Here is a 25104-nt window from a genome sequence, read left to right as displayed (position 1 = left end):
TTCTTTCAGTTAGTGGTTGAGTATATAACTGAGGTTAGTGAAATTCTGGCTAAAGAAACAAGGGAGATAAACTTGTAGAAACACTTCAGAGTTTCTTATAAAATGAGAAAGAGCAAATGATATATATTGCTCCCTTTCTTCCTTGTCTGAATCTGAAGCTACAGCATCCTTTTACTGACTGAGAACCAGCATGATTGAGGGCAAATGTCCAAGTGCTAGGTATAGAGAAAGTTACAAAGAAGCTGGTATCCAGGCACTAATCATTGGAATCAGCATTGATCATTAACTACATTTGCAATTTTGGCAGTACGTAAAAAAGAAATCACCATTTGTTTAAACCACTTATCTAGTGGTAAGAAATTGCACTCTGCAATCCCAAAGGTACACGGTTCAAGTCCACTAGCTACTCTGTGGAAGAAAAATGGGGGATCTCCTCTCGTGCGATTTACTGCCTCTGAAAGCCTGCTGGAGGGTTATTATGGGGTGATTTCCAACTCGACGGCACACAACAACAATGTCATCATCTACAGTAAAAGAAACTTTTAATAATAAAACTATATATTTATAGGAAGCACTTTTAAAAACCAACATTTTTATTAAGATATAATTCATATGAAGAAGAAGCATGAGCAATCTCTTCCTGTGTGATTAACTGCCTCTGAAAACCCACTATAGGGTCAGCTGTGGTCAGTTCCAACTCAGTGGTACACAACAACAATTCATATACCATGAAGTTAACTTTTAAAGTGTTCACATCAGTGGTTTTGGGTATATTCATAGAGTTGAATAATTACAATCACTAATGGTAGAATATTTTCCTCACTTCAAAAAGAACCCATGACATTTGTAATTACACCTCATCTTTCTCTATCTTGTGCAACTCCTGGCCACCAAGAATCTACTTTTGGTCTCTACAGATATCCAATCCTGAAATTTCATATTAATACAATCATAAGATAGATATAATTCTGTATCTGCATAAATATGATCCAGTCATTAGATATTGAGTCTGTTTACACAAAATTATAGACAACTTAGGAGAGAAATAGTGGGATCTTGAAAAACATAATTAACTTTATTAAGCTCACTTAATTGGACATGTAAGAATATGTTGAAATTGAAAGCATGTGTTGTTACATATATGCTTACTACATTGTTTTAAAACAATACTATTAACATTTAAACATTTAAAAAATGTTAATACAAATTACACTCTGCAATCCCAAAGGTACACGGTTCAATTTGGGAATTTGGGAAGAAAAGGTTTACTTGCCTCAAGTTCCTTGACCAATTTGTTAGCTAGTTGAATGGTTTTGTTGGTTTGGTTCACCTCTTCTTGACATCGGACTTTCTCAGCTATTGCTTTTTCAAATGAAGCTGTGAGTTTGCTCAAATTGCGATCCAGATCCTGAACAAGATTAGAAATTAACTTTTAAGTCACTTTTAAAGTTAAAAAAGAAATTTTTGTTATTGTCTTTCCCTCCTCTGACCTTGACTCCTTGTCCCATATGTACTTTAGGGAAGAAGTTGTTTCCCTCCCTGATATTCTACTCGACAAAAGAGACACAGTGACTGGGGAGAGTGGACATGTCTTGCTGACTCAAAAATTCTCATTATACCCTGTGTCCCTCAGTTTCTTGCCTGAGGCTTATTCTCTATGACAAACATTATTAGCAACAAGGATGATCTTCTGATTCTCCAGCTACTGATTCTTTTCTTCTTTAGCTCATGCAATGGATAAATGTGTTAATCACTGCACTCCTTTAAACTTCAGCATTATGATCCTGCTAGGTCAATCATATTATCTCTGGGAATTTGTAATTAAAACTCCAAGGTCTTTAGTATCAATAGATTCAGGAGGATGTGTTAGTTTAAGAGGACTTAATTTAGAGGGAGCCAACTTCTGCCAGAAGCACAGGAAAGCAGAGGAAACCAGTCTGGAAAAAGAGAAATGTGCTCCATTTAAGCAGTGTCTATCCAGGGGGCTTTGAAGGCAGCTCTCTCTACGCAGCCTTCAGGAGAAATAGCATAAAAAATTATTACATAACTTAGGAGAGACTGGAGAGCATTATGTTGAGTGAACTATGTCTAAAATGAGCAAACGCTGTTCATATGATAATAAATAATAAGATCATTACTATAAAAATAGAAAAACAACTTATAAAACTTATATGAAGATCCAAATAGGGGAAGGTGGGTTCAGAGGATGGACGGGGTTAAGTATGGGGGCCACACAATTTGGCGGGTGGGGGGAGATGGTAAAGGAAATGGGAAAGATCTGGTGGGGACCTGAAAAAAAATGTGATAATGGTGGACACAGTTCAATGATGATTATTTTTTACAGAACACAATGAATAGGAATGATTGTATGAAACACAATGTGGATGAAGGATAGTGTAAAACACAATGTATACAAACCTTGTAGACACACCAATATAAAATAAAAATAATTTAAAAAGAAAAATGATGTAAAGAGCATTCAAAGAGACTCTAGATGTGAGGTCACAGCCCTAGAGAAACAGAAGTTCAGAAGTTCTTGGTGGTTGTAGTTACTGGCTCTTTCCTCCAGAGGTAACATCATCCAAAGGTCCCCTGAGTCATCTTTGCCTCTTTTATGACTTAAGTTTTTAAGATGTGTTTCTATTTTTTAAAAATTATTTATATTTTAACAAAAACATACTTGTGCCCTCTCTGAGGCTCAAACTCAGGATCTTCCGATTATGAGACTGATGAGCTGCCTAATGTGCTAAGAATATACTTGTGTTTCTGTTTCTTAAAGTTAAGAGGCCTTCATCAATATATCAAATACTTGAGAGACTTCACGGTGACATTCTGTTATTGGTACGTTTGAACATCTCTGAACATGATTTACCACACTGTGGTTATGAATATGTTCAATGCTGCTAGAAACTTATTAAGCAAACATAGAACATAATCAATATACAAATTAGAGACTGTCAATATTTGAGTCAGCTATTTAATTATTACTTTTATATTTACATTGTTAAAATAATTCACGTTGTTAAAATAATACTTTTAATAAACACATTTGTCAACTTTAGGATTAACACAGATAATAAGATTAGATCTGTAGAACTCATAAGAGATATTATGTATCATAAGTTATATTAAGTAAATCATATTTAAAGGTCTATTTTTGAGTTATCAGTAATGCTGCTGCTGTTGTCACTATGCACTGTTGACTATAACTCATAGTGACCCTATGAACAAGAACTTTGAATCTTGCTTTATCCTGAGCCAATCTTACTGTCTCTGACACACCTGCCCCAATTGCCCTGTCACTATGTCAGTCCATCTCCTCCAGAGTCTTCCTCTCCTGTCCTGATCCTTCACCCTTCCAAGCATGATGTCCTTTTCCAAGGACTGGTCCCTCTTGGCAACATGCTCAAAGTAAGAGAGCTTCACAATCCTTGCCTCCAAGGGACAACCTGGTTCTACTCTCTCCTGGACAGACCTGTTTGTTTATTGACAGTCCATGGTATGTTCAATATTCTTCTCCAGCACCATAGCACCACAGTTCTGTCATCCATCCTTAGTCACTGTCCAGCTCTCCGATGTATAGCAAGTAATTGCAAAGACCATGGCTTAGATCAGGCATACCTCAGTAATTACATTAACATCATTGTTCTTCAGTACTCTGGAGAGGTCTCTGATAAGCTGACTTTCCTAAGTTGTCTTTTAAGTTTCTGACTGCTGGTGCCATGAGTATTGATTGTGGACCCAGACAAGATGAAATTCTGAACAACCTCAATCTCTTCTCCATCTATTAGGATGCTGCCAATTGGTCTGGTGGTAAGAATCTTTGTTTTCATGATGTTGAGGTACAATCCATACTGACGGTTGTTGTCCTTGACCTTCTGCAGCAAATACTTCAAATCCTCTTCTACTTCAGTGAACAAGGTTGTGTCATCTGCATGATAGACTGAATGAGTCTTCCTCCAACCCTGATGCCACATTCTTCTTCATAGAGTCTAGCATCCTAAATGTTCTGGTCTGCATATAGATTGGACAAGTATGGAAAAAGGATATACACTTGACTCACTCCTTCCTTGATGTTGAACCATGCCGTGCTTCCTTGCTCTGTTTGTATAACTCCTCCCTAGTTTAAGTTTTGCATGAATACACTCAAGGGTTCTTGAATTGCCATTCTTCTCAAGGTTAGCCACAATTTGTTGTGATACACATAGTCAAAACCCTTTGCAAAGTCAATAAAATACAAAATGATATTCTCTGGTTTTCATATGTGTTCAGAGAATGCAAACATTAATCAATAAATATAAATTCATGCTAAGTTTACATATGTTGGTAAAAAACAACTTGAAGAAACATGTAATTATCAAAATTCCTTTAAAATAAATAAGATGATGAGGTTTCCAAAATCTTTATTGGGAGTTCTTAATATCTTTGTTTCTTTCCCCTTGCTTTGGACACTATTCAAGAAAAGAAGAGAAATTACTGTCATTTTTCCTTTCTCACCTCCAATTCGCTCCTCTCTTTAAATCTAATTTCCATTACTATCAATTCTTTTTTTTTTGTTCTCCTGTACCATTTTACTAAAACATATCTAGAAAAGATCCCTAGTGAATTTGTTTTTATTCCCTCAATTTACTATCTGTCCCTTGCAAAATAACGCTAATTTAACAACTGACGATTATTGAACTTTCAGCAGGTGTCAGGTGCTGTCCCAAACAATTTCATGTGTTAACCACTTGGCAAGTCTAGGATCTTCCCCATAACAAATTTACTAGGAAAACACAGGGAAGCTCATAGGTGGAAAAGATAAAGACCTACATGCAGTTACCAAGGATTCTAGGGTGTTGTGGAAGCAGACATTGTTTGAAAGTCTTCAACTAGATGCTGTCTCTGGCATTTCATAATTCTGACTTTTCTGTCTTTTTTTTGTTTTACTTTCTGTCTTTTAGCCTTCTGCATAAGATTCACAGAGGGGGCTGGCACAGGTGACTTGCACTCAGTAGCTAATCGAGTTAGCAGTTCCGTCTCACCCAGTACTCCATGAAAGGCTGGGTGATCTGCTTCCATTCATATTAGGGCCACAGAAAACCCTGTGGAGGAGTCTGCTGCGACACATGGGGTCACCATGAGTTTGGGGTCAAGTCGACAGCAGTTAAAATTCAGCTCATAATTCAATTTCTGGAGATGGGGTCAGAGAAGCCAAGCGTGGGTCATATACCTAGTTATGAACTGGAAAGGACAGGGCACCTCTCTGAAGAGCCCCACCCAGCCTTTGCCCTCTATCAAGGCAGTAGAGACTACTTCCCAAAGAAAAATCCGATTCTTTTTAACCAAAGAAGACAGACTGCTTACTGTGGAGCCAGAAATCACTGATGCCCCCCTGAGAAGTAGTTGTTATCATCATTACTTTATAGACGTGACGCTGAAGCCCAGACTTTCTCTCATCTACCCAGGGCTATGCAGCCTCGTCAGCCTGACTGCACTACTCTACACAGCCTTGCAGGGACCTCAGACTCATCATTTCAATCCTTATTCCTCCTCCTCCAGTCCACCACCGAGTGTTGAGTAGATCCTACCTTCTTCTGGCCCCTTAGGGCAGGATGGTTTAATCGAGGCTGCACCCCCACCCCCACCTCTGCCTCCTAACTCCCTTTAAAACTTTCTGCTCTCCCTCTATTCCTCATTCAGAAAGAAAAGTCAGTTTGATCATGTCACGAGTCTATTAAAACCTTCCAAACGCTCTTTGTCACTAGTTAGATAAAATGTAAATCCTGCCATGTGTGTGGAAGCCCATAAAAAAATTTACTTATCTTTTCAAGTATCTCTTTCACTACTTCCTTCTGCTATTTCTAATCTTCCTCAAAATACATATGCTAGGGCTCTCACTGATGCAATTCACAAAATGTCTCAACTCCTTTCTTTTCCTTATCCTCTGCCCGAAATATCTTCTGCAATCTTGTTGCAGTGTTTTTAATTTCCTCAGGATCAGTGCTCTTTTCTTTTTTGGGACTTTCACTTCAATCTACATACAGTCAGGTTGGAGCTAAATTTAAATGTAGTTTATGTATTTGTAATAGTAATGTGATGATATATAAAGCTAATGTTTTCTAAGCATTTACTACGTTCCAGGCTCATGCTATGTTCTTAATCTTAATTACAAGTTGTTGTGTTGTTGCTGTTAGGTGCCGTCCAGTTGAGTATGACTCACAGTGACCCTGTGAAGAGCTGACGTGAGCCCTGCCCTATCAGGTGCCATCCTCATCATCTCTGACACACTAGAATCCAGCACTGAAATCACCATATCAATTCATTTGTTGAGAGTCTTTCTCTCCTTTGCTGACACACTATCTTTCCATGATAGAGCGTCCCTCTAAAAGGAGTAGCCTCCATGTCCAAAGTATGAAAGATGACACTTCACCATCCTTACTTCCAAGGACTCCTGTGGCTGCACTTTCCCAAGATATACTTGTTTGTTCTTTTGGCAGTCAGTAGAATATCAGCACTCTTCTCCAAAACCACAACTCAGAGGCATCAGTTTTCCTTCTGTCATTCTTATTCATTGTCCAGCTCTCTGAGGCAAAGCAGGTGACTGAGAAAACCATAGACTGAATGAGGTGTACCTTAGCCTTCACACTTACATCACTGCTCCTCAGCACTCTGGAGAGGCCCCTTACAGCTGACTTGCCTAGTGTAATACATCTCCGGATTTCCTGACTGTTAGTACCAACGGTGTAGATTGTTGATCCAAGCAAGATGAAATCATTGACACCTTCAATCCTTTCTCCACCTATTATAATGGTGGATTAGAGGTAGTCTCTGATTGGCAGCATAGGATGAACTGAGCTTAATGCTATCTTTTCAAAACACTTTCTCATTAGTAACATGTTGTTGCACGTAATTTGCTGATCATTTTTCTCATTCTCTAATGTGCAGGCTGCAAATACTCCGTTTCATGACAGTCCCTGTTGTATGTCAATGTGGCAGTGATCTTCAGCATGATGTCACTAACCTGTGTGATGTATTTCCTAGCCTTTATGCTGCTAATGAGGCGGAAGTAGAGGCAGTTATGAATGACACGCTCAGCCTGACCTCAGGAAGCAGAAGTCTCCTCAAGGGTGTGGCCTACACTGAACACATGTTTGTGCTTTCTAGCAAATAAAAGATCTTTTGTTCAGTCCTACTTTGGCTTATCACTTCTGGACTTGAACAACAGCCTGCTACACTTTTTAACCTGCGGTACTTGTCAGTCTCTGAAGACAGCAGTCTGTGATCCTGCCTAATAACGACTCGGACTCATTAGCTTCTCAGAAACCTCTCTTCCCACCCATGGATCTGGGACTAGTTAACCTCTATATGCGGAATACTCATTTCCTTAAAATTAGATAGGTACTTCATTGGTTTTGTTTCTCTAGACAATTTAAGACACTGTTAAAAACTGTTAGGTTTATAAAGGCATTGATAATGAAAGGGAAAATAATGTAAACAAAGAAACAAAAAAGATGAAGTATTCCGTTTATGCTAGAACTGACTTATGACGGAATCATCAGAACGGAACTCCATTGTAAGAGGGGAATTAACTGTACTCTCATTTAACCCATACAGTCCTACCTAAGAAGTGGATGCCATTATCAACCCATCTTCTTCTTGTTGTTGTTGATATGTGCCATCGAGTCACTTGCGACTCATATCTCTCCTTACAACATGTCCAAAGTATATTAGATGGAGCCTCAGAATCCTTGCCTCCAAGGAGCCACCCGGTTTAACCCTTTCCAGGACAAATCTGTTTGTTTTCCTAGCAGTCCATGGTATTCTCAATACTCTTCTTACACATGATAAAACAGAAGTTTAGAGAGGTTAACTAACTTGTACAGGTATCAAAAAGTAGATATTGGATCTAGTTTGTATTTCCTGTGTACTACATCTATCCTTTGATTACCAAGCTCAGTGTTTCTTTAGTGTTGAAATCGTGAATATTTCTACTTTTCCAATTTAGTGTGTAGTGTAAAACAGATAAGAAATCTCTGTTGCATGAGTATAGAGGTGACTGTGTGAATGAAACGTCCAATTCCTTTCTGTGTGGCAGGACTTTGATTTGGCTTTCTCCAAAGGTGAACTCTTAAGAAGGAGCCCACCTTTGAGAATATTATCATTGTCCCTTGGTACTTACCACAAGCTTTTTCCTGATGGCCTCAAGTTTTTCAGTAGCAGCAGCCAGTTCTAAGTTGGTGTGGGCTAAAGCTTGACGTTTTGGCTCTACATCACAGTAGACCTGAAAATACACATGGAGTTTAATTCCTTATAAAATGATGATACAAGCAAGACTCCCAGCCATTCAACTGCACATTTTCTTGAAGCTCCGCAATGAAAATCCTTAACTCACCTAGAAATATGCTGTTTCTTTGTGATGATGACTCTAACCAAACAATAGTGGAAAAATCTGCACAACTTTCTCAGTTCTCTCTGGTCATCAATAATACATATGTATATATTTATTCTGGGCATATGAGTACTTGTATAAAGAGCTGAGTGACTGATCAAAACCACAGAGATATGAAAATTGGTTTGTCAGGAAATGTAGGGATAATTCTGACAGTGCTAGAAATTGCAGGGTGCAGGAACTATAGCAAAAGCAGAGACCAAGTCTAGCCTTTACGGTGAAAAATAAGAAAGTGGAAAGAAATTCTCAGAAGACGGAAAGGTAAATATTAACTGCACTTGCATTTTCTTCTTCTAAACTCCTGTATGCCTTACGTTACTTGGTTGTGTGTTTTGATGATCTGAAGTGATTAGTTTTTCCCTCCTGGCAGGGAGTTGAGGAAGGAGATGAAATTAAATTTCCTGTTTCCTGACATGACAGCACAGAACAAAACCCTGGTCTGGTTCCATGATCATCTTTTCTTCTATGATACAGAGAGAACAGGGCAGAGACACTCCTTTTTGAGAGAGGCCATATACCCACTCCAGTCTGTCTAAACTCTTTTTTCCTCTTCTTCACTGAAGAGAGCGAGAGCAATCAACAGAGTCTTATTCCTGTGGGTCCAACAGCATAAAGGATTCGACTTTATAAAAAAAGACATCTTTTTGGAAATGACATTGAATATAAATAAATGGTTTTCCCCGCAGCAATTTCATATTTACATATCACATACAGGAGGAGCTGTGGTGGCAAAAGCAATTTGAAATTGATTGTGGACCCAAAGACTGAGGGTGCAAATCCACCCAATGGCTTGTGAAAGAAAGAGCTGGTGATCTGCTTCTTTAAAGATTACAGCCAAGAAAATCCTATGGAGCGCTTCTTCCCAGTAATACACAGGATGCCCATGACTCAGGACAACTGATGGCAGATAACAACAGCAAAGAGCATCCAACCTTGACCAATCCCTAGGCAAGTGCCAATCCCTAGACAAGAGAGCTCTGTAAAGTTAAAGGCTAGGGTCATGAATTTCTCTTTTGTTTGTTTTGATAATACTATTTGTCTATGCTTGATAGGTGATATTTAATGAATGAATGACTACATGAAATAATTGTTCTCCACACTGTTTCAAAGTGCAATTTTTTTATCAGACCATAAGTAGTAAAAAAAATGTCATAGGCAATTAAATGCTCTTGTTATTAGGTGTAAAGATCATTTTCAACTCACATTAACTCTATAGGACAGAGTCTGTATGTCATTGTTGTGGAGTCAGTGGCGACTCAAAGCTGACTCTCCAGCAGGTTTCCAGAGGCTGTACTTTGCATAGGAAGAGACTTCTCAGTTTTCTCTCATCAGAGTTGCTAGTGGATTCAAATCACCAAAGAGGTGGTATCTAGGGTAGCAGTGCAACTTGCTACATACCCCATGAGAGGTACGATGCCCTTATGGAGGTTTTTGTTGTTGTTGTCGTATTTATTTTCTTGACTATAATATAACAGATTTGTCCTGGAAAGGGTTAAACCAGGTGGCTCCTTGGAGACAAGGATTCTGAGGCTCCATATAACATACTTTGGACATGCTGTGAGGAGAGACCGGTCCTTGGAGAAGGACATCATGCTTGGGAGGGTGGAGGGACAGTGCAGGAGGGGAAGGCCCTTTATGAGGTGGATTGATTCAGTGACTGGGATAATCGGGATGGGAGTGTCAGAGACAGTGCGATTGGCACAGGACAGAGCGGAGTTTAGGGCTGTTGTACATGGGGTCGCTATGAGTCGCAAGCAACTCGACAGCACATAACAACAACAATATAATATAAGAAAGCACACTGCCAGGTCTTTCTCTCACTAAGCTGCTGGATAGATGGAATCAAACTGTCAGTAATTTAGACAGCAGTCCAGGGCTTAACTGTTTTACTCTTGGAGCCCCTGTCATTAAAAAGGAAAGCAAAGAAATAGTTCTCCCCTCATCTAAGCATACACTAAAGATGATGTGGATTTATACAGTAGGATTAGAGATTAAGTTCACTTGATAGGAAGTCAGGATCACAGTAAATTTTCATCTAAATCAAATTAATTGCTGCTAATTGACCACTAATCACTGTACCTTCAATAAAAGATACCATTTCCAACATCTCAAATATCCTTCCAAGTACAATTATTTTCTCTGATAATCTTATTCAGAAAACCAAACAGCAAAATTTCTTTTTTTCCTTTGCTGACGATATTCTTTGCTGAAAGTTGTTTATGGTACTCTCTGGATAAGACTCGTTAACCATAAGATTAGGACAGATACCTCATAGAATTTAATGATGTTGATGACCCAGGCACAGAGACCAGCAGCTGCAAAAGATTTGGTCCGAATCAGATTTGGATTGAATTCTGGGTTTTTCAAATACTGTTCATTCACCACTTTTAGACAGTTCTCCGGAATGTGTTCTTTGTCATAGTTAATTAATGCTTGCAAAAAATCATCAACCTGCAAAGCAAAAAAAGACTGATTGCAATGAACCCATTTTGGCTGCAGAGAAAATTCCAAGAGCAAAAGTGAAAATCAGCTTTTAGGACTTACATTACAAAGGCAAAATTGGCAAGCTGCATTTATCCTACTGTTTGACTTTTTCAGTCTCTATAGCATGAAGTTAGAATTAGCAATGGACACTTTTAAAATCTCTTCTATCCCAGGGAAAAATATTCAGTCCCTGCACAGGAGGTATTCACATTTTGAAGAAAAGCAGAAAAGAAAAAGAAAAACACATACCAGAGAGCCCTTTGCTTCACCTTCTCGTACATTAGCAACACTTTCCAGCATAAGAAATCCATGTAATTTTCTCCCTCCTACACTTAACTGCTTTCATAATTTTGCAAATAATTAGCAACCTTCCAACTGCTGCTGCTGTTGACTTAGATATGCCATAAGCCCAAACTAACCTCTAACTCGGCAAACAAAAAGTTCCAAATCTGGAGAACGTACTGCAGGTTACACTCAGTGAATACGAAGATGGTTTCTCTTGAAGAGACTACCTTTTTCCAGCAAATGTACCCACTTGTACTGAACATGGTCCTGAGATGCTCAGGATTTTCCCCTCCTCAGGTTGTCTGATACCTTTCCCATGAAGATTTTAGCTGCCTTCCAGCTTCGGTCTTTGGGCACTCTGCCCCTGGGAGCCAGAAGTACCATCACAGCCGCAGTGACATTGGTAACCGCGTTCGGCGGGTTGGGAAAGGCTTTCAACTCAGTCAGGTTGACCTGAAGAGATCACGAGACAGACATTCAGGATCAGGGCTGCCTCATGAGAAACTGTCAGGTTAGTTTTCAGTGCCTAACAACTTAACCTATTCACATCACTCTTGGTTTGACAGTTCTTCAACATCAGAGGACTTCAACATGGGAAGGAGGTTTAAGGTTTTGTTTATTATTACTAATTTTTAAAAAAAATTTGAGTGAAAATTTATAAACCATACGGTTTTGCCATATACTCATTCATTGTTGTTGTTGTTAGGTGCCGTCGAGTCGTATATGACTCATAGTGACCCTATGAATGAAAGACCTATATACTTGTATAACTTCCATCGTTTCTCCAAGTTCTTAGAGTTTATGGACGCAAGCTATTTCAGAAGTGGATGCCACTCCTGCTTCCAAGCTTGTTTTAACCGGAGAATTCCACCAAACACTGTCCACTATGGGTAACCATTCTTGTATTTGACACATCAGTGTCACAGTGTTCAGCATCATAGCAACTACAAGTTATCTCTGAACAGCAAATAGACTGACCAGTGCTATACCATTTAGAAGAATGTTTGACCAAAAACAATTAAAACCAGGCCTGAGCGCTGTAGATTAAAAAAATCACCCACCTTTGGCTTGGTAGCATCACTTTCTGTCCACTAGACCAACTGGGATCTCTATCACTCATTCATAAACATTTTATTTTCTATTTATTACCATGAATTTGTTGTTGTTTTGTTGTTGTTATGTGCCATTGAGTTGTTTGCGACTCATAGTGACCCCATGTACAACAGCCCTAAACCGTGCTCTATCCTGCGCCAATCTCATTGCCTCTGACACACCCATCCCGAGTACCCCAGTCACTGAATCAATCCACCTCATAGAGGGTCTTCCCCTCCTGCGCTGTCCCTCTACTCTACCCAGCATGATGTCCCTCTCTAAAGACCTGTCTCTCCTTACAACATGTCCAAAGTATGTCAGACGAAGCCCCAGAATCCTTGCCTCCAAGGAGCAGCCTGGTTTAATCCTCTCTACGATGAATCTGTTTGTTTTCTTGGCAGTCCATGGTACATTCAATACTCTTCTCCAGCACCACAGCTCAAAGGCATCAATTCTCCTTCTATCCTCCCTAGTCATTGTCCAACTCTCTGATGCATAACAAGTGACTGCAAAAACCATGGCCTGTATCAGGTGCACCTTAGTCTCCAGAGAGACAATGTTGCTCTTGCGTATTTTGGAGAGGCCCCTAACCGCAGACTTTCCCATTGCAATATGTTTTTTGATTTCCTGGCTACTAGTGCCTAGAGTGTTGACCGTGGAGCCGAGCAAACTAAAGCTGTGAACAATCTCAATCTCAATCTCTTTGCCATCCATCCTGATGCTACCGATTGGTCCACTGGTGAGAATTTTTGTCTTCTTGATATTGAGTCTCAGTCCATATTGAAGGCTGCAGTCCTTGACCCTCTGCAGTAAGTGTATGAGGTCCTCCTCAGTTTCAGCGAGCAAGGTTGTGTCAACTGTATAACGCAGATTGTTGATAGATCGTCCACCAATCCTAACGCCATGCCTCTCCTCATAGAGCCCCGCCTCTCGGATAATCTGTTCTGCATACAGGTTGAAAAAGTATGGAGACAGGACACATCCCTGACGTACACCCTTCCCAATTTTGAACCATGCAGTGTTGCCCTATTCTGTTCTGACAACTGCCTCTTGGTCCAAGTATAGGTTTTGCATTAGCACGATTAAATGTTCTGGGATTCCCATTCTTCTCAGAGTCAGCCACAGTTTGTTATGATCCATGTAGTCAAATGCCTTTGCATAATCAATGAAACACAGATAGACATTCTTCTGGTATTCTTTGCTTTCAGCTAAGATCCATCTAACATCAGCTACAATATCCCTAGTACCACGACCCCTTCTAAACCTAGCCTGGACTTCTGGCAGTTCTCTGCTGATGTACTGTTCCAGTAATTTTTGGATAATCTTCAGTAGAATCTTGCTTGCATGTGAAATCAATGATATTGTTCTGTAGTTTCCACACTCAGTTTGGTCGCCCTTCTTTGGGATGGGAACAAATATTGACCTCTTCCAGTCAGTTGGCCAAGTGGTTGTTCTCCAGATTTCTTGGCACAACTTGGTGAGCACATCCAGGGCAGCATCTGTTAGCTGAAATATGTCAATTGGTATACCATCTAGTTAATTATTTATCTGTACCTAATTATCTATCATCTGTTCTTTTAGATAAAACATGTCTGCCAGATACTGTACTAAAAGAGAGCTCTTAAATTAAGACAGACTAGGGGAAAAAAATGCTACCTACTTCTGAAATATCAGGCCTTCAAAGCCCTTATGAATAATAGAACACATTTAGATTATTAGATATAAGACTGCAAGCTGAGCCCTTGGGAAACACAAAAATGAGAAGGAATAGTTGCAAACAGTCACTAATAATTGGAATGTGGAATATATGAAGATAAGAAAATGGGACATTTTTTCCAGAAGAAATGGAATACATAAATATTGGCATGCTAGGCATTGGCAACCTGAGATGGATTGGCTTAGGTCACTTTGAATCAGACAATCATATGATCTACTATGCTGGGAATGAAAGAGTGAGGGGAAAATGGGATTGCAATCAGAGTCAGACAAGATATTTTAAGTACAATGTTGTGAGTACAGGATACTATCCATATAAGAAAGATCTGTTAACACCATTGTGATGTTAGTTTAAATGTTAGATTTTCTAGCCATTACTTGAGTCCCCTCTGGTCTGCAGCTACCTTAACTATAGAAACATGGGCTTGCAAATCATCAACAGTGACAGAACTAGGATAAGAGAAAGAGTGCTTCCCATATTGGGAAGCAAGACTTGAGGGAGACTGGAGCAAGACTCTGGTGAGAGCCAGACCAGAGCGAGACCCTGGTGGCAAGGCTTTGGTGATGGTAGTGCTGAGACTGTGGCATTGCTGTGAAGAAACTGTGGCAAGATGTAGCCTTCTTGCACTTGTTCTGGACACAGTTAAAGGTTTTTCTGTTTTTTTCAGATGCTTTAAAGAAAAGCAGACTTATAGCTGCTCTGAGATTAACCTTGCTGGATGATTGAGGAAACCAGAGGCTTCTTGAATTTGTATTGTTGAACTGAAACGACAACTTAATTAATTAAGGAGTATTTTGCTGTTAATCTGGCTTAGGACTGCTGGGCTAAACCTGGACTTGTGAAACAGTCTTTGCCTCTCCCAATCCCAAAACTATTTTCCTAACATACCCCACTCTTGGTACCATAATTGTGAGTAGTCTGTGAATCCACAGTGAAGAGTTAACCTAGTGATTGGTCAAAATGGGTGCAGGAGCATGGGGGTAGTGTGTCCAAGCTAGCAGCTATCTAGTGGCAGCTCTGAATATTATTGAGGGGGAAAGTTCCCTTTTATGAACTGGGCAGAAGTCAGCCCTCACCATCCCTCCATACCATTTGCTCCTTTCACAATCACTATCATTCAAATACATGCACCAAAAACTAGAGCCACAGAAGAGAAAATAAAAGATTTCTACAAGCTTTTGCAGTCTGAAATTGATCGAACATGCAGTGAAGATTCATTAATAATAATTGGTGACTAGAATGCAAAAATTGAGAAGAAGAAGGATTATAAAGTGGAAAATATGGACTTGGACAAAGAAAGAATTCTGTACAATGATTTATTTCAAATACTATCTATAAAAAACAGTAATGGTGTCTATATCCATGGACCTTACCTGATGGACTACATGGGAATCAGATTGATTACATATTATTCAATCCTTTGGGAAGAAGGTTCAATTCTGAGTGCCAGGAAATTTTACAAACATAAATATTATGGTATTACATGGTTCTACTCATCTATATATTTGTATTTTAATGAGGTCCTCCAAGAAATAGAACTCCTCAATCCACTGCTTCTTGGTTATTGTTTTACTACTTTATATTCATAAGAAATACTATTCACAGTATTGCAATAACTCTCAATTGGGAAAGGAGCCTGCACAGGCCAAACCTACAGTCTTCTCTCCTCCTCAGTCTCTTCAATTCAAAATTTTGGGGCAGAGCAACAGAATGGTTTTAGTGGTATAAATGACACATGCTAGAATAGATAGCTTAGAGCAGAAATTACTCACCATCTATAAGAAGTAAATAGAGTCTCTTAATACAAAGAAAAATGAAAAGAACACAGACATAGTAATTCAAGACTTAATGTCCACATCATGTTTAGTGAAACAGGATATTACACTGTTGGACATTGTATGAGAAACATATTATGCATAGTTCTTGGATTACAAGAGAGCTCTGTTCTAAACCTGTTTTTAAGAGAAATTTGTAAGTAAGCCAGAAGAGTCAAATATAGATTTTATATAATAGCTGTTAGTCAAATTTCTGCCTTAGTAAATAATTCACAATGTAGCTTTCTATGCACTCAATACATTAAAGAAACCCTTCCAGATACATTAAAACATCTTTGACATAATAATACAATAATAATCATGATGATGATGTTTTTATGTACCTCCAAAGTTAATATCCTATTATTGTTATGAACAATTGTTATTCTGCACCAGGGAGCTGGAAGCGACCCGTAGTTGACCTTCCAGTGGGTCACACCACATTCCCTCCACCACAGGAGCTCTGGTGGACTAAAAGATAAAGAGTTATGTTGTCAATCCAAAGGCAGGCAGTTCAAATCTACCAGTTGCTCTGTGGCATGAAAGTGGGCAAACTCCCCCTGTGTAATCGATGGCCTTTGAAAACCAGCTGGAAGGTCAGCTAGGATTCTGTTTCGACTCAATGGCAATGAGTTTTTTGAAAGGATGTTCAGGTAAACTGTAGACTCAACCACTGAATGGAAAGAAATTTCAGAGGTAAAGATGACCGTTTGATATTTTACACATATTTCTTATTTTTTTTTAACCTTTTGTTGTAAGGACTAGATTTACAACTTGGCTTTTCAACTTATCTTATCACTTAGATACTATTTTGAGTAAATCCATGACAAGTAATTTTTACCCTGTTGAGTGTGTCCAAGGCATCTGTGGCTGCCACCAGCGCAGGCTCTGCCTTCAGTAAGTCAGCCTCACACTCTTTCTGCTTCTGGGACACTTCTGTCTGAATGGCTGCCACCTAGTTAAAGTGGGAAAAAAGCACACAAACCCACAAACACAAATTATCGTCTCAGGTACATGCTATACTGAGGCACACAGGCTAACTCAGAATCACTGCTAAATAATTAATTTACCTGTATTTTAAGCTAGTGAGGAATTTGTAGTAAAGACTAATTTTCCTTCTGACTTAGTATTTATACAAAACTTTTGTCTATGCATAAAATGCACAGTGACAACATCTCAAATCAAAGTGACTGAGCTATCAAAATGCCTTAAGGAAACCCTTGACGAATTAATTATATTGTACTACTAATAAAAAATAACTCCATTGGTGTACTGTTACACCAAGCTCAAAGGTTCGAATCTACTAACTGCTGTGAGGGACACAGCTCCATAAAGATTTACAACCTTAGAAACCTGATGAAGGGGTCCTGCAAGTTGAAATCAACTTGATGGCAATGGGTTACATATGGATGAATGACAAAAACTTTGTTGTGTTGTTGCTATTGTTGGGTCAGATCCAATTCACAGTTCTCAGAGGCTGTAAATCACACAGGAGGAGATTGTTCACCTTTCACCCATAGAGCAGCAGGTGGATTTGAACCTAGTGTCTTTAGGTGAGTAGCACAATTCCTTACCACTCAATCACCAGAGCTCCCGGACAAAAACCTAAGGAAAAGTTTAAATGTCTTGCATTATAAGATGCTAAGTATTGGAACTAACTACAATTAGCTACAATATCCCTAGTACCATGACCCCTTCTAAACCCAGCCTACACTTCAGGCAGTTCTCTGCCGATGTACTGTTCCAGTCATCCAATCTTGCTTGCATGTGATATTAATGATATGTTCAATAATTTCGACATTCTGTAGGGTCACCTTTCTTTGGAATGGGAACAAATATAGATCTCTTCCAATCAGTTGGCCAGGTGGTTGACCTCCAGATTTCTTGGCACAACTTGGTGAACTAATGTTAGATGAATCTTGGCTGGAAGCAGGGAGTTATAGAGAAATGTCTACCTGTATTTCATTGATTATGTAAAGGCATTTGACTGTGTGGATCACAAAAAAAAACTATGGCTAACTCTGAGAAGAATGGGAATCCTAGAACACTTGATCGTGCTTATGCAAAACCTATACTTGGACCAGGGCGCAGTCTTTAGAACAGAGCAAGGGAATACTACATGGTTCAAAATTGGGAAGGGTGTACATCAGGGATGTGTCCTGTCTCCATACTTTTCCAATCTATATGCAGAACAGAATTATCTGAGGTGTTGGGCTCTATGGGTAGAAATGTGGCATCAGGATTGGAGGAAGACTCATCAACCACCTGTGTTATGCAATGATACAACCCTGCTTGCTGAAACTGAGGAGGACCTGAAGTGCTTGCTGCAGAAGTTCAAGGACTGCAGCCTTTGATATAGATTGAAGTTCAACATCAAGAAGACAAAGATTCTTACCACTGGGCCGATTGGCAGTATTGTGATGAATAGTGAAGAGACTGAGATTGCAAAAAGTTTTAGTTTGCTTGGATCCACAATCAACACTCTTGGCACCAGCATCCGGGAAATTAAAAGACATATTGAGTTGGGAAAGTGTGCTGTCAGAGATCTTTCCAGAATATTGAAGAGCAATGATGTCAGTCTACAGACTAAGGTGCTCCTGATACTAGTCATCATTTGCTATGCATCAGAGAGCTGGACAATGACTAGGGACGATAGGAGAATTGATTTCTTTGAGCTCTGATATTGGAGAAGAGTATTGAATATACCAAGGACTGTTAAGAGAATGAACAGGTTCATTCTGGAGAGGGTTAAACGAGGCTGATCCTGGGAGGCAAGGATTCTGAAGCTTTATCGAACATACTTTGGGCATGTTATAAGGACGGACCAGTTCTTGGAGAGGGATGTAATGCTTGGGAAGGTGAAGGGACAGTGCAGAAGAGGAAGACCCTTGATGAGATGGATTGATTCAGTGACTGGGGTATTGGGGGTAAGTGTGTCAGAGACAATAAAATTGGCACAGGACAGAGCAGGATTTAGGGCTGTTGTACACAGGGTCACTATAAGTTGCAGGTGACTCAATGGCAAATAACAACATGTGTTGAAACTGACTTGATGGTAGTGAGTTTGTTACTTATAAATACCATCATGTTACTTATAAAGACAATTATTCTTATAGTAGGAGGCTAACTGAGCAAGATACATAAAACTGCTCAAAAGAGGAAAGGAAAGGGGGAAAGGAGGGGCAGAAAGAGAGGAAGGGGTAAAAAAAAAATCACTGGCAAAGCAGAGGTTGGTGGGTGGACGGGTGTGAAGGATTGGGAAACGTCCAATGGGGACTTGCAAAAATGAAGTGATAATAGGCATAGGACAATGGTAATTTATGATATTAAATACAACATATATGAATAATTGTATAGAACATAAAGTGCATGAAAGAAACACAACATATACTAATGATTGTATAAAACACAAAGTTCATGTACAAAACATGATGTCTCTGAATGACATATGCAAACCAATTCTTTTTTTTTTAAAAAAAGAGAGATGTCTGTTCTTCAATTTTCTTTTTTATTAAGCTCTGAGCAAGTGAAATTCAGGCATACTCAGTAACCTAGTCCACAAGACATTCTTGCTCCAATTCTCTGAGTTGAGCTAGCATTTGCAAATGTGAAGTTCTGCTGTTTTGCCAGTTTGAAAATACTGTTTTCTTCTGCAATCATGGACTGCATGTTGAACCATAGACAGAAATATTCTAAAGATTAATTTCAGTTTCCTCTAAGGACCTGGTAAGGAACTCTGGAAGCCAGGCTTATCTTCAGAAATGGAACAACCATTCCAGGGGCCACTGGACTACTGGGGATTCAATGACATTATCTTCAAGGTTCCAGCAAATACTGGCACGATCCATATACTATGGCCAGAGGGAAACCACGTTGGTAAAATAGAACCCAAAACTCCAAGGAAAAACAAGGGAGTTTTTATCCTTCACCTCTCAGGGTGCTCAAAGAATTCAAATTGCCAAGAGGAATACATTTAATCCTCGACAAACATAAATCTCAGAGCTGTGGCTCTGGGCACCAGCGCTCTAGTCACCATGGGGGACAGCTCCTGCAGAGACAGTGACTGCAGAATAGCACACGTGAACAAAAGTGCATTTCTTCAGAAGTGTTTGGAAGGAACAGGTTTAACTATACCATAAAATTAAACACTGCTCACAACAAATTATGTTGTCTACTACAGCTTTATTAGCAGTAATTATTCCTCTCCTGATTAACCATTATTTTGCTGTATATTGTACTTTCTTTGAACATAATTGGTTCCGTGTTCTCCTGCCAATACAGACACACTTACTGTTAATGTAAATAAGAAAACTCTTTGCTCTCACAAAGAACTCCCAAAACCACAACCCTCAAGACTGCTGGGAATGGACCATGAAAATTCCAAGACAGTTGGGGAGACAGACCATCGTTACAGGGTACAGACACTGGGAAGATGGGAGAGATGGGATGCTGTGAGGAGTGAGTTGTTGCCTGGGTGTATTTGGTTTTTGGGTTTTTTTTATAATGAATATAATGCTATTTGTTGTAATTTATACTGCTCTAAAATTACCTTAAATTGGACTCAAGGTCATAGTTTTTTGAACTAGGAAAAAGAGTACTTTGTTTATGTAGTCTTCTTCCGGGACTGGAAAATGCTCTTTGTCTCATTTTGACGAGATTACTGTTAATGGAGCATTATTCCTTTAAGTAATTTTTAGAAACAGAACTATCATAGTTATTAAATAAATAAAACTCACAAATACAAACATTATACAGATATAAACTCCTCAAAGGAATGTTGTTAGGTGCCATTGAGTCAATAATGACACGTAGAGACCCTGAGAACAGATGTGAACTTTGCCCTATGCAGTAGCAGTACTCTTTTTGACAAGCTCATTGTTGGTTTCTGTGTCACCCATCTGTTGAGGGTCCTCTCTCTTTCTCTGACCATTGACCTTTGCCAGCATGTCTTTTTCCAAGGATTGGGCCCTCTTGACGGCATGCCCAAAGTAGATGAGATAATAAAGTTCACCATCCTTGTCTCTAAGGAGCTTAAGGACTGGGCCCTCTTGACGGCATGCCCAAAGTAGATGAGATAATAAAGTTCACCATCCTTGTCTCTAAGGAGCTTACTGGTTACACTTCCTCCAAGACAGACTTGTTGGTTCTTTTAGGCTGATCAATTTTCTTTCTTGTTGCCAACAGTTTTCTTCATAACGTGCAAAAGTCCTGTTGTTGTGTTCTGTCAAACAGACTCTGACCTAGAGTGTCTCTGTATGGCAGAGTAGATCTGTCCCAGGGGGTTTCTGAGGCTAGAAATCTTTATGGAAGCAGATTGTCATGTCCTTCTCCCACAGATCAACTAGTGGGTTTTGACTGTTGACCTTTCTGTTAGCATTTGTGCTCTTAACCATTGTGACTTCAAGAAATTTCAAAACTCAAAACCTCATTGCCATCCAATTGGAACAGACTCATAGCCGACCTTCCTGTGGGTTTACCAGGGCTGTAAATCACACAGGAGCACACTGTCTTTGTGGAGCTGCCAGTGGATTCCAACCCCCAGAAGGGAGAGGCCTTTGCCAAGCAGTGCAACTCCCTATGGATTACACCACGGGAGCTCCCTGCTGGCTACATATTTCCCACAAGCCTAAATTAGTGCCTGGCAGAAAATAGAGGTGTTTCAGTTAGAATTTGTTGCTTGTATTTATACTAAGCCTTGTGGATAAAATGAATGTTTTAGTGAGCATTTGCATTTTCTGGTATGTTTTAGATATTAAAATAATAGTCTTTCTTTTTGTTATGTTTGAAGAGCTTCCTGAAAAAATACATGAGCTCTTATTTGCTGGGTCCTTTTCCCCCTCCTTTATGGAGATAATTTTAACTTAGGAATTCACAAGTAAAAAATGCAAAATATCACTAGATTGTCTGTTAAATTTTAAGATCTCTAAAAGGCATCTGTGGACATGAGTTATGGTTCAATAATCACTAGAATATCACACATTAAAGCTAATACCTAAAAAATACTTCCTGTGTGGAATTGGCTAGTAACCACATCATGTATGATATTCTAATATGATTGTATATTTTCAAGGGTATTCTCTATTTAGCTAAAACTTAATGTAGACCCTTATTGCCAGAACTCAGGATAATGTGCCAAATGGCTATGTGAAACACGCTTTGTCTTCAATTTCTAGAAATGCCCACTACCTTATTTTTTAACTGTTTCTAAAAATCTTTGTTTTCAATATATTTTTAATATGTTCTGTGATGAGTTGCAATCCATTTGAATATATATATATGTAATTTTTTTTTCAACTCAACTCGATTCTATGGAGTTGTGCTATCAAACCCAAAGTAGAAAGACTGAATCCAACAGCTGCTCCACAGGAGAAAGATGGGCAATTTGCAGTCTCTGAAAACCTACTGTAGCGTCAACTATGAATTGGTTCTGACTGGATGGAAAATAACTGAGTTTAGTTGAGATATGTGTATGGTCATGAGGATGGCACAGAATAAGGCAAGATTTTTATCTGTTGTTCATGGGATTGCTATGATTCATAGTCAACTCAGAAGCACATAACAACCTATATGGATAAGCATTATTCACTCATTCATCACCACTGAGTCAAAACTATTGACCTTCCAGTAGGTTCAAATCCACCAGCAGTTTGAATATACCAACGAGTTCCCAGAAGAAAGATGGGCAGTCCTCTCTTGTGTAATTTACTGCCTCTCAAAACTCACTGGAGTGTCAGCTATTAGTTGATTCTGATACAATGGCAATGTATTTGAGTTTTGAGTATATAGAAATGAAGATCTGTTGGCCTAGTGCATTCCATGTTGCGTTGCAAACCCAAAGGTAAGTTGTTCAAAGCCACCAACTTCTCTGAGGGAAAATGATGGGCTGCCTCCTCTTAAAGATTTATAGCACCAGAAAACTAATACAGGGCTGCTATCTGGTGGTCTAATGGTAAGAAGCTGTGCTGCAATCCCAAAGGCATGGGGTTGCATCATCTGCTCCATGGGAGAAAGAGTAGCAATTTACTCTTATGCAATTTGCTGCCTCTAAAAACCTGCTGGAGGGTTAGCTAGGATCAGCTGTGTCTTGATAGTACACAGCAACAACATGCATCAAGAATCAGCTCAGTGGTAGTGCTTATATATGGATGAATGACAAGCACAGGAAAAGGCAAACACCTTCCAGAAGAAAATGCAAGGATAGCGGGTCCTAATCTACAACTCTGAGAGTGTTAGAAATTCGGGGTTTTGCTAACAAGGCACTTTTTCGGGAGCTCTGGTGGCATACTGAGTGTCCAAAACCTAGTTTTTTGTTAACTAAGCATCTTATATGGAGTTCTGGCAGCACTCTCTCTCTCTCTTTGTGTTGCTGCTAAGTCAAAGGTTATGCCTCGAGCAATTCAAATCTACGAGCAACTCTGCACGAGATAAACTGGCAATCTCTGCCCATGTGATTTATAGTCCCAGAAATCCAAGAGAAGGCTAACTCGGAGTTAGCTCTGAATTGACAGCAATGAGTGAGTGAGGGAGGCATTCCTGGTCTAAAATGAAAACTTTCACCTGTAACTGACTCATAGCTGACCCTTCAGTGGGCTTTCAGATGCAGTTAATCATACAGGAGGAGATTGCTCAACCTTTTCTAGTGGAGCAGCTGGAGGATTCAAACTGGGTATCTTTGGGATTGCAGCGCAGCTTCTTGCTCCTAGGCCACCAGAGTGCTCTACTTTCACCTGAGGAATATACATAAATTTAATATAAAAAATAATTTGATGGGTAGAGGGAGGGGTGGGTTAAGAAAACAGAAAAGATCCAGTGTGGAAAACAATGTATACGAACTATGTAAGTAAACTAGTATAAAATAAAAATTTTATTTAAAAAAATTATTAATTCTGTTTATTATACACTTTGGGGAAATAAGAAGGTACTAAAAATATGTTTTTCATTTCTAGCTGAAGATTTACTAAAAGAAGAGAAAAGCAGTTATATTTCTTTTAGAATTGCTGAAAACTTGTGCATGAAAAAAAAATGCAGAATCCATACAATTTTGAAAGCAATTGTTCCCAACAATATGAAACAATATGGAATGCAAGGGCTTTGGCAGAATTCAAAAGAGCAAATTTAGCTTAGGGCTTAATAATAAACTTCTCAAGTTGTATGATTAAAATGCAAAATTTGAAAACCATCTTGCAAAGTGATGGAATGGGCTTTGTTAACAATTGAGTTGTTCAATTTGTCTAAAAACTAAAAACCTTTAGAAACCTCAGAGGTGACTTCGTGACCTTTACTGTATTACAAATAGGCCTGATGTTCAAGATCCACATCCATTATATGCTTGAATGAGCTCAGTATTTATTGTTCTTTCATATCATTAAAAGAGCTAAAAGGTTGGGAAAATGCATAATGTAAAGAAAGGTCAAGTGGTAATCATGGTGTGAAATGCTGTTACATGTGTAACTATAATAATTCTTTAGATTTTATGCTCCCTGGAGAGGAAGTTGTTCAAAATTGTTCACCTACAAAGGTTTATTTTGTGCTAAATATAGCTCAGCACCTCTAAATGGTGGAATTAGCCTGACCTTTTGCTCTTCAGCGTCAGCGATGGCCTTTTCCCGGCTCACTTTCTCCGTCTGGAGCCCTATCTTTGTGATCAGAGCCTCAGCATCGAGGTTTCGCAGTTGGAGCTCAGCTTCTTGGGAAGCCAGTCTGGCTTTGAGATCTTCCACCTAAACGAAAAGTCATCATTTACAAGGAGCCAACATTGAGAAAAATAATTATCAGAAAAAGTTTCATTTCCATGTATCAATACTGCATTTCAGGATCTCTAAATTCATGTATTTGTTTCTACTCTGATTTTCGGTCAATTCTATTTGCAAAAATGAAACCCATTTCCTCCCTCTCCTGCCCAGAGATGAAAGAAGTAAACAGTTTTTTTCAATGGTTTTGTAGGAAACAGAATTGCTTGGTATCAAGACCAACTAGATTTCCCCCCCCCCCCCTTCTCCACTCAATGCTGTCTGGTCAGAGAAATGTCAATAAAAGTCTCTCCCCACCATCCATCACGCCAGGCCCATCTGCCTTGTTCTGGAGCTCAGACGACTGAGGCAGCAGGTGCTCCAGAAGACCTGTTTGGTAATAATACACACAAAAATTGCTGTGGACTTTAAATGAGTCGTAAAAGATTACTATGAGTCAGAATTGGCTAGGTGGCAGGAGCTTAGTTTTTTGCTTTTTATTTTAGACAAGTTGAGGGCTCAGGTTCATTGCGTCGAGCTGGAAGAGACCCA

At 39.2% G+C, this 25104-nt stretch overlaps 1 protein-coding gene across 1 annotated transcript in view; it reads right to left on the bottom strand.

Annotated features, from left to right (window-relative positions):
• Positions 1 to 25104, bottom strand: part of DNAH11 (dynein, axonemal, heavy chain 11) — a 481900-nt gene that overhangs the window by 116226 nt on the left and 340570 nt on the right. Inside the window, exons 54-59 of the mRNA XM_006880385.1 lie at positions 24397 to 24543; positions 16665 to 16778; positions 11510 to 11653; positions 10700 to 10882; positions 8162 to 8263; positions 1274 to 1408 (exon numbers count right to left, since the gene is read on the bottom strand). Of these exons, the coding sequence (XP_006880447.1) occupies positions 1274 to 1408; positions 8162 to 8263; positions 10700 to 10882; positions 11510 to 11653; positions 16665 to 16778; positions 24397 to 24543 (825 nt within the window). The remainder of the gene's footprint in view (positions 1 to 1273; positions 1409 to 8161; positions 8264 to 10699; positions 10883 to 11509; positions 11654 to 16664; positions 16779 to 24396; positions 24544 to 25104) is intronic.

This window comes from Elephantulus edwardii, unplaced genomic scaffold (assembly GCF_000299155.1).
Source record: "Elephantulus edwardii isolate Elephantulus edwardi_28Jun2011 unplaced genomic scaffold, EleEdw1.0 scaffold00007, whole genome shotgun sequence".
NCBI lineage: Eukaryota > Metazoa > Chordata > Mammalia > Macroscelidea > Macroscelididae > Elephantulus > Elephantulus edwardii.
The sequence above is the reverse complement of the archived record's forward strand: the minus strand, read 5'-3'. Positions and strand labels throughout refer to the sequence as shown.